This window comes from Aotus nancymaae, unplaced genomic scaffold (assembly GCF_030222135.1).
Source record: "Aotus nancymaae isolate 86718 unplaced genomic scaffold, 86718_ANA_hifiasm-v0.15.2.pri h1tg000007l, whole genome shotgun sequence".
Taxonomy (NCBI): domain Eukaryota; kingdom Metazoa; phylum Chordata; class Mammalia; order Primates; family Aotidae; genus Aotus; species Aotus nancymaae.
In genome coordinates, this window is record NW_026988418.1 from 14812245 (window position 1) to 14826984 (window position 14740).

A 14740-nucleotide genomic window follows, 5' to 3' on the forward strand; every position below is an offset into this window, starting at 1 on the left:
TGTAAAAGCATGTCTGTTTCTCCATATCCTCTCCAGCATCTGTTGTTTACTTTTTTTTTTCTAACCACTAGACACCAGGGATGTTTCCTGAGTTTTTCATGATCGCCATTCTAACTGGCACAAGATGGTATCTTGTTATTTATCATTTACATTTCTCCTTTCTTTTTATTATTATTATTATTATTATTATTATTATTATTGAGATGGGGTTTCACCATATTGTTCAGGCTGGTCTTGAACTCCTGACCTTGTGATCTGCCCACCTCCACCTCTCAAAGTGTGGGGATTGCAGGCGTGAGCCACCAAACCTGGCCTTGATTTACATTTCTCTAATGACCAGTGATGATGAGCTTTTTTTCATATGTTTGTTGGCCGCCATATTCCCATTTTTATATCTGACCAGAGGCTGTATATCTGTACTAATTAACCACTAATTAATGAGTTGAATAAAATCTGTGATACATGCTCATTACATATTTGTATAAAAGTCATGTTTTTCACTTTGTGAAAATTATGCTTTAATAAGTCTTAAAAATAACATAGAAGTTATTTCTATTTGTCTTAAGAATTTAGATATTTATATCTAAATAAATCTATCAAATGTATAAATTTTCAATATAGATATTTAAGACAACTAAGTACTTGGGACTTAATTATCTTTCTTCATTTCTCTGGGAGCTTGTCAAAAGCATTAAGTACTCAAAGTAGGATGCTATAAACAAGAAGTTGAAAACAAGACACGCCAAATTTATCCAGCTAGCTAGTAATCCACAGGCATACAATCAAGAGTTGACAGTACACTTGATGTTCAATCTAGGCAAACAATGAAACAAAAGTCTTACCTGTCTATAGTATTTTTCATATATAGGATTCCCACTTGATAACTGAAATAAATAAATTAATATAAATTAGATGCTATTCATTAACTTCTATTAACATATTTGGCATTCATTCAACAGATATTTGAGAAATAAAGATTAATAAGATAAAATATCCTTGATTTCAGGAGTCAGGTTTTGTTTCTTCTTAGAGGGCATGAGAGGGAGAATAGACAGATAAAGATTCACATGAGTTACTAAGAATCAGGTAGACAAGAAATGAAACAAGAATCTTAAAATTTATTTTTGACATCAAAACTTTTCTTCATCTAAAATTTTACCCAGAAACCCAGTATGTAATAAATTAAGAAGGAAATGCTTTCGTTAAAGCCAGGTGTGAGAGGCCCAAATCTCTAAGAATTCACCTTCTACCCAAGTACCCAAAGTACCTATGAATACAGTTCAAAAACTACTTCAATAAAACAATTAAATGAAAATACAAACTGACATACAAAAAGATGATAGTGATATAATCAGATATAAACTGCTTGCAGGAAGGCAGTTCCATTAAATTCACAAAACAGTTCAATGAGTTCCTTGGTCAACTTATGAACAAACTCATTTGAAATTAAATGTTTGAAGGATCAGCTGGGTGTGGTGGCTCACACCAGTAATCCCAGCACTTCAGGAGGCTGAGGCAGGAGGACTGCCTGAACCCAGGAGTTTGAGACCAGCCTGGGCAACACAGTGAGACCCTGTCTTTACAAATAATCTAAAAATTGGCCAGGTGTGGTGGCACATGCCTGTGGTCCCAGCTACTTGGGAGACTGAGGTGGAAATTGCCTAAGCTGAGACAGTCAAGGCTGCAGTGTGCTGTGACTATGCCATTGCACTCCAGCCTGGGTGACAGAGTGAGACTCTATCTCAAAAAAGAAAAAAGAGTTTGAAGGATCAAGTTTGCCTGCACATGAATATGTAAGAGTATTCTGGAATCAGGATGGGAATCCAGGAAGGCTTCATGGGGTGACATCAGAGGTATAAGGAAGATGGGGAGAAGGTGATTCTATACAGAGATAACGGCATGCACAAAGGCATGCAATCAACAGAAAACTCAGTTATGTCTAAAAAGAACAGCAAGATAAGTTCTGAATGATAAGAGGGATAGGGAGATAAGATTATAAAGTTTTGTAGAAGACAGTTCATGAAGGGTTTCATCTGCCATGGTAAATTTTTTAAAAAATGAAGTCACTCAGGCTGGAGTGCTGTGGGCTGGAGTGCTGTGGCGTGGCACGATCTCGGCTCACTGCAACCTCTGCCTCCCAGGTTCAAGTGATTCTCCTGCCTCAGCCTCCTAAGTAGCTGGGATTACAGGTGTGCACCACCACACCTGTCTAATTTCTGTATTTTTAGTAGAGACAGGGGTTTCACCATGTTGGCTATACTCATCTCAAACTCCTGACCTCAAGTGATCCACTCACCTCAGCTTTCCAAAGTGCTGGGATTACAAGCATGAGCCACCACACCCAACCTTAGAAAGTAATTTTAATGGTCTGGTTGAGTATCTGAACATTGACAGTGGAAGAAAAGACGGGTATGGCTTGAAGAAAAGTTTATAAGACAGATTTGACAGGACTTATTAAGGGGTGAGGGGGAAGGAAAGCATAATTTAAAAAATATGTAAAATGTGTACACATATGCAAAGTAGTTTCCTTTTATCCACAGTTTCACTTTCCACAGTTTGTTACCCTCAACCGCCATCAGAAAATATTAAATGAAAAAAATTCCAGAAATAAACATTTTATAACTTTTAAATTGTATACCATTCTAAGTAGCATGATGAAATCTCATGCCATCCCACCCAGGACATGAATTCCTTTGTCCAGGGCATCTACTCTGTGTATCGTACCTGCCCATTAGCCACTTAGTAACTGACTCAGTTATCAGGCTGACAGATCACAAAAAGGGTAAGTACAGTACAATAAGATACGTTGAGAGAGAGAAAAACCACATTCACAAAACTTTTATTATAGCATATTGCTGTAATTGTTCTATTTCACTATTAGTTATTGTTGTAAATCTTACTGTGCCTAATTTATAAATTAAACTTTATCACAGGTACAATATACACAAATATATATATATTCAAACTCAAGATTGTCGTTGTGTGTGTGTGTGTGTGTGTGTCCTACTGGTTCAATTTCTCTGGAGAACCCTAATACATCTAGTCTCAGAGAGGTTACCTGTCCAGGTTTTTAAAAGGCAGAGTCAGATGAAGTGGTGGCTCATGCCTGTAATGCCAGGAGGGGATTTGGGAGGCTGAGTGGGGAGGACTGCTTGAATCTAGAAGTTTGAAATCAGCCTGGGCAACATAGAGAAACACTATCTCTAAAAAAAAATGCAAAATGTAGCCAGGCATGATGGCATGCGCCTATAGTCAGTCCCAGCTCCCCAGGAGGCTGAGGCAGGAGGATTGCTGGAGCCACAGAAGTCAAAGCTGTAATGAGCTGTGATTGTGCCACTGCACTCTAGCCTGCGCAACAGAGTGAGATCCTGCCTCTTAAAAAAAAAAAGTCAGAGTCAGGACTGTGCTGCTTCCCATATGCCCTGGTATGCACAGGAAAATCTTGATTTACAATCATTGTCCCAGCATCTCTTTCAGCTTACCATGTGTATCAGATTTCTCATTTTTAAAAAGAAACTATTATTGAGCCAGGTATAGTAGCTCGCACCTGTAATCTCAGAACTTTGGGAGGCCAAGGCAGGAGGATTGCTTGAAACCAGGAGTTTGAGATCAATCTAGGCAACATAGTGAGACCTTGTCTCCATTTAAAAAGTTTTTTTTAATAAAAAATTGAAGAAATTTTAAATTTTAAATAAACTATTATCAATCATTATATGAAAATACACTAAAACTAGAATGGATTATGTATCTCTACTGTATATATCTAGTTTCTGGCCAAGTTATCAGCTAATAGTGTGTAAGTGCTTTTATCACTTGAACAAGTGATGAAATTTGAAAGAGAACTAGTGATAATTCCGTCTTTCTTGTTCTGATTCTTTACAGATACAACAAAACTTCTTCTTTGCAAGGGGAGCATGCAGACTTACTGAAAAGTATCCTCAGACTTAAGCAACCATGGACGACTAACTCTGTATGGTCTTACAAAATATTAGGAGAAATATTTGACACGGGTGCTCCTGTTGGTTATCTGGTATGCCAGGCAGTGCAGTGACATGTACAGTGACCACAAGACACACTAGGCCACCAGCTGGCTAAGTCAATGGGAAATTGCAGGTTGGGTGTAAATGAAGTACATACAAAGTCAATAGCCTGAAAATTCTTAGATGGTTTTTCATTTATTGTATTGTATACGTCTACAACTGTTTATTTTGTTGTTTGGTAATCATTTTATTCTCTCATAAGCCTTTTCAGGAGCAATAAAGGAGCTATAAAGACATAACTGTATCCAATAAAAACTAAGCTCTAAATTTTCATTTCTCTAGAAAATGGATCGGCAATTGCATAAAACCACTGAGGCAGTTTCTATTTATCATGGGAGCTCTAGTGACATCCCTATTAATGAGTTAGCTTCAAACATCAACATTTATAAATGTTTTCATATTCTCACAGTTAAATTTTTAAGGATAAGACTGGTACTGAATACAACAAAATAGTGCAACATAGCAATCTCCTTGCAATCTGTCATCGAACTTTGGAGGCTAGTACCTTTAAAAAACTACTTTATAAATCCAATCAATGTCTCAATAGTGAGTCTTTTAAAAAATAAGTCTCTAGAAATTGGTTGCATACTGTTCAAAATCAGTTGGAAACCTTTAATCAAGATTAAAATTTAGTGAGCTAGGCATGGTGGTGCACACCTCCTAGCTATTTGGGAGGCTGAGATGGGAGGATCACTTGAGCCCAGGAATTCATGACCAACCTGAGCAACATAGTGAGGCATCATCTCCTTAAAAACAAACAAACAAAAACAAGATTAAAGTTTAATGAATAAAGCTCCAGGACATCTTCAGCTTTTGAAGCTTTTAGCAAATACCAATGATTATCAACAAAGCTTGCCAAGACACTGAAATACATCCTTCAAAAGCAACAGAGAACTGAACAAATTAAATGAGAGTTCAAATAGTACACAAGATTTCATTTTGAGATTTTATAATTATATTTTGGAATGAATTTTAGAAGTTCCATCAAGAGTCTTTTTTTTTTTTTTTTTGAGACAGAGTTTCACTCTTGTCACCCAGGCTGGAGTGCAATAGCTCACTGCAACCTCCGCCTCCCAGATTCAAGCAATTCTCTTGCCTCAGCCTCCTGAGTAGCTGGGATTACAAGCGCACACCACCACATTCAGCTAATTTTTGTATTTTTAGTAGAGACAAGGTTTTGCCATGTCAGCCAGGCTGGTCTCGAACTCCTGACCTCAGGTGATCTACCCACCTCAGCCTTCCAATCTCCCAATTTCAATGTCTGTTGACATTACAGGCGTGAGCCTCTGCACCCGGCTAAGTCTTTCCATTTTTAAATAGAAGGAAGAAAATTACAGGCTAGGCACAGTGGCTCACACCTGTAATCTCAACACTTTGAGAGGCTGAGGCGGGTGGATCAGCTGAGGTCAGGAGTTTGAGACCAGCCTGGCCAACATGACAAGACCGTCTCTACAAAAAAAATAGCTGGACATGGTGGCAGGCACCTGTAATCCTAGCTACCAGGGAAGCTGAGGCAGGAGAATTATTTGAAGCCGGGAGAGGGAGGTAGCAGTGAGCTGAGATCACGCCATTGCACTCCAGCCTGGGAAACAAGAGCGAGACTCCATCTCAAAAAAAAAAAAAAAATTACAGAAGGCCTACAATTTTGCAACACTTAAATCTAGTGGAACATGTAAAATAATCAAAAATAGGGACAACTTATTTGTATCAAAGAGAGTATCTTGTGACTAGACTAGACAATATAGCAAGATTCTGTCTCTATAAAAAATGAAAAGGAGAAATACCTAATGCAGATGATAGGGTGATGGATGCAGCAAACCACTATGGCACATGTATACCTATGTAACAAACCTGCGCGTTCTGCACATGTACCCCAGAACTTAAAGTATAATAAGAAAAAATGAAAAGTTAAAAGAGAGAGTACCTTTAATAAAGGCAAAAAGACATTGCCTGTGAAAATACTGGGACTGATATATTTATAATTTTCTTTTCTTGCAATTCTGTTGCCTCAGCTTCCTGAGTAGCTGGGATTACAGGCACCTGCCACGACACCAGGCTAATTGTTTTTGTATTTTTAGCAGAGATGGGGGTTTCATCATGTTGGCCAGGCTGATCTCGAACTCCTGACCTCAGGTGATCCACCTGTCTTGGCCTCTGAAAATGCTGGGACTACAGGCGTGAGCCAACATGCCCAGCCTATAATTTTCAATAAGAAAAAAATTAGAATTAAGAATTCTCCATCTAGCAAAATTTTTCCTAAGCTAACTGGGTACAGCAGCACATATATAAAGCATATGAGCAACTAAAATATTGATTTCAAAGAAGCATCAACTGTAGAAGTTAACAATCACAAAGTTAAAATGTAACTACAAAATATGCAATTTTACGAAAAAATGAAAACTAGAAAAACCATATGGTAAATCATTATATTGTTCAGAAAAGTATCAGTGACACAATATTAGTGACAGATTTGACCGAGAAACTCATAAAAATATAGTTATTACCAAAAAGTTTGTTTTTAAATATTCAACTGAAGTCCATGTAAAAACTTTGTTCTAATGTACAACAAAATGTTTTAGAAAATTTTATTTTTGAAAAAAACTTTAAACAAAGCTATTTTAGTGACCTACTAATGCAATAAAAATTATTTTAATGGTTGAAAAAAGTAAATATTCCAAAAATATATAGAATTTTAAATATTTGTAGTGCCCACTTTCATTCTCAAAAATGTACCAGTTTGAATGAACAATTATATAGTCATCTACTTATTTTTGACAAAAGTATAAATAGTTTGCTAAAGAAAGCAAATTAAATATGTTCCCTCAATAATAAAAAGTTAATTTTAATTGGATTTTTAGAATACAGGGGGAAAAAACCTCATACACAGTAAGAAATCCTGATCTCCAAACTGTGCCTTATTAATCCTCACACTACAGGTTCATTGGTTACTACCTAAACACATAGAAGACATTAGCTCACCAAAGTGTTCTAAAGTATACCCTGTGCTGATTACTATACTAATGTGATACAGCTAAGTGAGAATGGAAAAAGCCATCCAAAGTGCCAAATCAGTTATCAAGCAAGATGACCAAAAAGTGTTTTCTGTGTGTATCAGTAAAATTGGCTTTTGTTGTTATTGTCAGACTACAAACATGATCACTTTTTAGACTAAAAAAAAAAAAAAAATCACATATAATGAATGCACAGAGGAAAAAAATGAAAGATATAGCTTAAATGGTAACAGTGATGATCTCTGGATAGCAAGATAGTAAATGATTTTTACATTCTTCTTCATACTACTTTGCAGTCTCTGGAAACTCTTTGAGAATAAACAAGTCCTAATTACATAATAAGAATGAAATAATAAGGCTATTTTCAATTTGTAGAAAAATATAGAAATCCCCAAATCTGATCCGTATAAAAAATTGCATGTGAATTTTTAACAGCCAAATTAATTCCTAAAGGAAAATTTTAACTTCAACTGTCAAAATCAAAATCTGACCTTTTAAAATTGTTATTACAATTTAAAAGCAATTATTCATTACCTATATCATATTCATAAATGTCAGAATTCTTCTGAAAGAGTCCACTGCTATTTCTTACTAGTCTGAAAAAATGTTAAACCCCTGTAAACAAGAAATGCTAGAAAGCAATAAAGTTTTGTTAAAAAAAAAAAAAAAGAAAGAAAAAAAGAAAAAAAGAAAAACTCAGACTTTGGTATCAGATAGGCCTATATTCAAAGCCCACTCTACTACTTCTTAGGTAAGTGATCTTGAAAAGCTTATCTTACCTCTTTGAAAACCCTGTTTCCTGATCTGGTTGGTTGTTTCTGAGACAGGATCCCACTCTGTCGTGGCTGAAGTGCAGTGGTACACTACTCACACTGCAGCCTCAAACTCCTGGGCTTAAGCAATCTTCCTGCTACCTGTCTCAGCCTTCTAAGTAGCTGGAATTACAGGAATGAGCCACTACACCTGGCCTCTCCCTTTCTCTAGTAATAGTGCCCCTAAGCTTTACATACAGATGCCTAGCTTAAATCTATATTTCCCAGCCTCTCTTGCAATCTCAGTTATTCATCAATGGAATGATAAAAGAAATGTGTCTAATTCCCAGGATGTGCATCTAAAGAGAAAGGAAATGCCTTCTGACTCCTAACCCTTCTTGTAGCTGGCTAAAATACAGATATAGTGACAGAATCTGGAGAAGCTATCTTGGATTGAAATGGAAAACATGGTTGAGAAAAACACAGCAACACGAGAAAAAAAAAAGCCTGAGTCCCTGACACCATCATGAAGCTCCTACAGCACTCTACACCATTTACCCTACTTGGATTGTTACTTGAGACAGACTGTGATTTTGGTTTGAACCAATATCCTAACTAATGTAACAAAAACAAAAGAAAAAAAAAAGGAACTGCAATTTTTAAGAAAAAATGTATTATAATTACATATATAGCTTTAGAAATGTAAATATAATAAACTTCACTAAGAAAAAAATTACTATAAAAGTATAGCCTAGTATACACACACACACACACACACACACACATACATACATACACACAATTTTTTAAATGGAGTCTCCCATGTTACCCAGGTTGGAGCGCAACAGTGCAATCTTGGTTCACTGCAATCTCTACCTCCCTGGTTCAAGCAATTCTCCAGCCTCAGCCTCCTGAGTAGTTTAGACTACAGGTGCACACCACCACGGCCCGCTAATTTTTTTATTTTTACGTATTAACACATAAAAATTCAACTACTTAGAATTCCACCTTCTAATACTCCATTTTCAAGTGGGTTGAGGAATCAAAATGGAGACTAGCCACCACAGCGTTTCAACTCCCATCTTCAACTCCTAAGGCCAAAGTACTAAAATGAATACACCAAGAAGAGCCTAGGTTTTTTATACACATTAGTTTATAATTTACAGGATAGGATACTTAAAAGCTTCTGCTAGGCTTTCAATATCTAGAAAAGGCTTGTATATTATTTTACAATAAAAAAGAAAACAGGATGAATACTAATAGTAAACAGAAGAATGAAACATAAGAAGAAGCAGTAGTGATCAACAGTAATCCAAACTGACAAGGAAAATAGAAATTAGAAGCTGTTTGCAAAAAGCCAGTAATAGAGAAATTCAAGGAAGAACAACTCTAAAGCTAGGGTGGAAGGCATGGGAGAGCGGAGAAAAGCAAATCACCTGGGCAGTCCTCACCTTTAGAGCTGAGGAGGGCGGGCACTCAAGGAAACAAAAGCAGCCATTTGAACAGTTTCCTTACAGAATGCACAGTATTATCCTTACTCTGTAATTCCCAACTCACTTATTTATGTATTTATTTTAAGACAGGGTGTTGCTCTGTTGCCCGGGCTGGAGTGCAGTGCCACAGTCCCAGCTCACTGCAGCCTCCACCTTCCGGGCTCAAGTGATTCTTCTCTCCGCCTCCGAAGTAGCTGGGACCACATCCAGCTCATTTTTGTATTTTTTGTATAGATGGGGTTTCGCCATGTTGCCCAGGCTGGTCTCGAACTCCTGGATTCAAGTGATCCACCTGCCTCGGTCTCCCAAAGTGCTGAGATTACAGGAGTGAGCCACAGTGCCTAGCCCTCATTTAACAATTTAATAAACATAAACTGGATGCTTTCCAGGTACAGGACAATAGGTTGAGGTATATGAAGTTATAATAATCAGATAGGGCTCCTGCCCTCAAGAGCGTATATTCTTGTAAAAGTTGTAATGCAAAATGTAAAAGTTCTGCAAACATGCTAACATCTCATGTTTGTTTCATAACAAATGATTATAAATTGATAACATATTTAGCAGGCAAAGACCAGGAATACTGTAAGTACAGTATTCTAAAGGAAGTTTTCACTGAGCGCAGTGGCTCATGCCTGTAATCCCAGTACTTTGGGAGGCCAAGGCAAGCAGATCACCTGAGGTCAAGAATTTGAGACCAGCCTGACCAACATGGAGAAACCCCGTCCCTACTAAAAATACAAAATTAGGCGGGCATGGTGGAACATGCCTGTAATTCCAGCTACTCCAGAGGCTGAGGCAGGAGAATTGCTTGCACCTGGGAGGCAGAGGTTGCAGTGAACTGAGATGGCGAGCACAAGAAAGAAAAGAGAGAGACAAAGAAAAGAAAGAGAAACAAAGAAAGTTTTCAAAATTTAGATAAAAGAATATATTTGCTTTGAAGATTATCAAAACTGAAAGAAGAAAGAGACTTTAGAATAGATGAAAGAATTTCAAAGAGATAGTACAGAAGATACTACTCCTGAAAAACAATGGATGTAAAGACCATACCAGCAACTCAAACCAGTAATGAGCTAGTTTTTAATTGAATCCAATTCAATTTGATAAAAAAATCTAGGTGGAACAGAGACAGAATGAACACAAAGTATAGCTTTGGTCTTTCATCAGAAGACTTAGTGAGCTCTATATATGTCATTCTAGGTAGGCCAAAAAAACAGAGATGAGTGGAAGAAGCATGATCTTTAAGCACAAATGACTAATACATGAATTTATAAAAATCCTCTCACCTCCTTTGTAGCCTCCTCAAATGGCAGCTGTCAGGGTTTAACAACCTGCCTATCTCAAGTTTTAGAAGTGTGAATAAACTCCTCTTTGCTCACCAGCAGCTTGTCCACATTACACCATTTAACTTCTCGTTTTAAAAAAACAAAAACAAAATAAAGCTCTATTCTTTTGAGGCTCTTACCTTTTTTTTTTTTTTTTTTTTTTTGAGATGGAGTCTCACTCTGTCTCCTGGGCTGGAGTGCAATGGCATGATCTCGTCTCACTGCAACCTCAGCCTTCCAGGTTCAAGCAATTCTCCTGCCTCAGCCTCCTGAGTAGCTGGGATTACAGATGCATACCACCATGCCTGGCTAATTTTTGTGTTTTTTTAGTAGAAACGGGGTTTCACCATGTTGGCCAGGCTGATCTCGAACTCCTGATCTCAGGTGATCCACCCGGCTCAGCCTCCCAAAATGCTGGGATTCTAGGCGTGAGCCACCATGCCCAGCCGAGGCTCTTAACTTTCAACTAAATTACTCTCTCCTCTTCCTTTTCATGTTAACTTTCAACCTCCTGGTCTCTACCTCATTCATCTAAGGCTTTGGTGGCTCACTATCATCTCCACCCCAACCCTCCATCAAATTTAGTACTTTCAGTATCAATTTGCACAAGTCATCCAACAACCCAGCTTCTTATTTCCTTGACCTCTTTAACTCCAAGAACCTCTCCAACACACAGGATTAACAGCATACAGGTCATGACCCAGTCACCCTCATTATCCCATAGTAAAATCTTTCCTGGCCCCTCTATCTTCATCCAAAAGTGCTCCACCTCCTAAATCACTATTTCAAGCACCTTGTTCTCCAAACACAATCTCTTCTTCCAGGTTATCATCCTTTGACCTCTATAAAACCTCTTACCCATGGGCCCAATAGACTTTGATCCCTCAGGCCCTCTCTATTTTACTTTCCCTCCTACCTTATTCAGTTTAGATTCTATAATCCATCATTTCAATAATCCTCCTACCAATGACCTAAATTTCCTTGCTCCTCTTGTCTTATGACACAAAAAACAGCAAAATCCCAAGCCTGAATGAACCCATCTAACAACTTTTCTTTGATGCTGCAACTGAGAAAGCCACTCAACAAGGTAGAACACTATTATAAATTCATGATCACTGTGTCTGCAAGGGCCATAACAAAGCACCACAAACTAGATGGCTCAGAACAGAAATTTACTGTCTCACAATCTGGAAGCCAGAAGGCATTAGGGAAGGATCTGTTCCAGGCCTCTCTCCTACTCTTGGTAGTTCCTTGGCTTGTGGCAGCCTACCTCCAATCTTCCCATGCCATTCTCCCTGTGTATATGCCTGCATTCAAATTTCCCTTTTTATAAGGACAACAGTCATACTAGATTTGTGGCCCACTCTACTTCATAAAAACTTAACCAATTAAATGTGCAACAATGTTATATCCAAGTATTGTCACATTCTCCAGTACTGGGGGTTGGGACTTCAACATACAAACTTTGAAGGAACATAATTCAACTCATAACAATCAGTAACCTCAATTCTTTCTGGCAAACATTCATTCATTCATTCATTCATTCATTCATTCATGGAACGGAGTCTTGCTCTATCACCAGGCTGGAGTGCAGTGGCACAATCTCGGCTCATTGCAACCTCCACCTCCTGGGTTCAAGCGATTGTTCCGCCTCAGCCTCCCGAGTAGCTGGGACCACAGGCACGTGCCACCATGCCCGGCTATTTTTTGTATTTTTAGTAGAGACGGGCTTTCACCATGTTGGCCAGGATAGTCTCGATCTCTTGACCTCGTGATCCGCCCACCTTGGCCTCCCAAAGTGCTGGGATTACAGGCGTGAGCCACCGCGCCCGGCCTATTTATTTATTTTTTGAGATGGAGTTTTGCTCTTGTTGCCCAGGCTGGAGTGCAATGGCGCGATCTCAGCTCACTACAACCCCCACCTCCCGAGTTCAAGGGATTCTCCTGCCTCAGCCTCCCAAGTAGCTGGGATTTCAGGCACGCACCACCACACCCGGGTAATTTTTTTCTATTTTTAGTAGAGACGGGGTTTCTCCATGTTGGTCAGACTGGTTTCGAACTCCCGACCTCAGGTGATCCGCCCACCTCGGCCTCCCAAAGTGCTGGGATTACAGGCTTGAGCCACTGTGCCCGGCCAAATGTTGCTTTTCAAAATGGCAAGTTGAACTGTAAAATACAAACTTAAATAGCACATTTTAAAATCATACACATAGTGTTTCACAGCTTCCTAACAAAATATATTGGATCTTATTAAACATTTCCTATACTCCAAGTACTAGTCTAAGCACTTACACATTAAGCCCATTTAACCTGAGGCACATACTATTATATCCATTTAACAGATGAGGAAAATAAGACATTAATTAACTGAGTAACTGACTCAAAGTTACACACCTATTTAAGTGTTGGTAACAGGATTCAAATCCAAGAAGTCTGATTCCAAGACTTTCACTCCTAATCATTAGGTTTGTTGCCTTTATAATCAATGTTATCATCTTCCCCATTATCCTATAATCTCTTTCATATGAATTGTAACATTTGAACATCATAATACTCAGAGAAGTACACAACATTTCCCCAATTCTAAGAAACCTTTAGTTGTAAGTGCCACCTTCCATTTTAAAAAATATTACCAAATGAACAGATAATTTAAAAGAATTCTTCTTATTCACCTACAATTACATACATTTATTCATCATTTTCCCCTAGTATCACAATCAAACATTAAGTCACATTCAAATTCTAAAGACAGACTTCCTGCTTCCTATAATTTAGGCCTCACTTCTAACACTGATATTAAAGTGAGTATAAAGAAATATTTTGGCCGAGCACGGTGGCTCACGCCTGTAATCCCAGCACTTTGGGAGGCCGAGGCGGGTGGATCACAAGGTCAAGAGATCGAGACCATCCTGGTAAACATGGTGAAACCCCGTCTCTACTAAAAATACAAAAAATTAGCTGGGCATGGTGGCGCGTGCCTGTAATCCCAGCTACTCAGGAGGCTGAGGCAGGAGAATTGCCTGAACCCAGGAGGCAGAGGTTGCGGTGAGCTGAGATCGCGCCATTGCACTCCAGCCTGGGTAACAAGAGCGAAACTCCGTCTCAAAAAAAAAAAAAAGAAATATTTTAAAATGCTGCAGTCTTCTGTTATATTTCCCTTTTTCTATTTGCTTAAACTGTTAATTTTTAAAATTCACTCGATTATAGTGAGAACTTGAGTAACAGTCATTTGATAACATATCAACATCTCACTTAGCTTTTAAAATTCTATAATGTTCTCCAAGAGTTTAGCAATTACTACCGTCTAATGTCTAGTATGTGACATATGACGATGGACACTTCAATTCTGAGTTCTAGAATTTTTTTCTCAGTGCCCTGTACCCTGAATGGTACTTGACACATAGAAGATAATAAATATTTTACAAGTGGACAAAATGAAAGAATGAAAAGAGTAACTGAATAACAAGAAATCTTCTGCATACAGAAAAAAAGCTATTCAATGTTGCATAGAGAATATTTTTTAGAAGACACTTAGGAGTTCAAATTTAAGTTAAACTTCATGTAGTTTTACCAATGCAACTCAACTGAAATAACATTTGATGAATATTTCCATGTACAACCAAGTACATGCATGCAGAGCAATGATGGCTGCCATCACAACTAACTCCTGTAACCAGTCAGCTAGCACATTTCTTTTGTCATTGTCATCCATTTTAAGAAGGAGAAAATAAAACAGGGTATTAAAATTGAGGAGAAAATCCTTTTTTCAAATTAGATGAACCTAAAAGGAAAAAGATAACTTGTCCCAAGTCACAAAAAAGTTAATCATCCCAAACACAAAGAAAAAGCTGAATATGACCTTATGCCCTCAAAATGATACATGGATATGGTGCATATGATGATTCACTTACGAGCATACAACAAAGGGTGAGAAATACTCATTAATCAGCCAAGTAAGGCAGCTTGAATAGGCCTATACCCAATTCATGCATCTTAGAAGTACCATGACATACAAATATTCGTTAAATCACACATATCTTTGCAATAGTCTCTGGCAGCAGTGAAAAATATCACTTAAATCAGCCACTTAAAATTTTAGTGTGTATTGTGAAGTAAAAAGGT

At 37.9% G+C, this 14740-nt stretch overlaps 1 protein-coding gene across 4 annotated transcripts in view; it reads right to left on the bottom strand.

The window, feature by feature from the left end:
• The window catches only part of EPS15 (epidermal growth factor receptor pathway substrate 15), a 170839-nt gene that overhangs the window by 129244 nt on the left and 26855 nt on the right, over positions 1-14740 (bottom strand). For all 4 annotated transcript variants that reach the window (XM_064372338.1, XM_064372337.1, XM_064372340.1 and 1 more), the window contains exon 2: positions 843-884. In XM_064372338.1, the coding sequence (XP_064228408.1) occupies positions 843-884 (42 nt within the window). The remainder of the gene's footprint in view (positions 1-842; positions 885-14740) is intronic.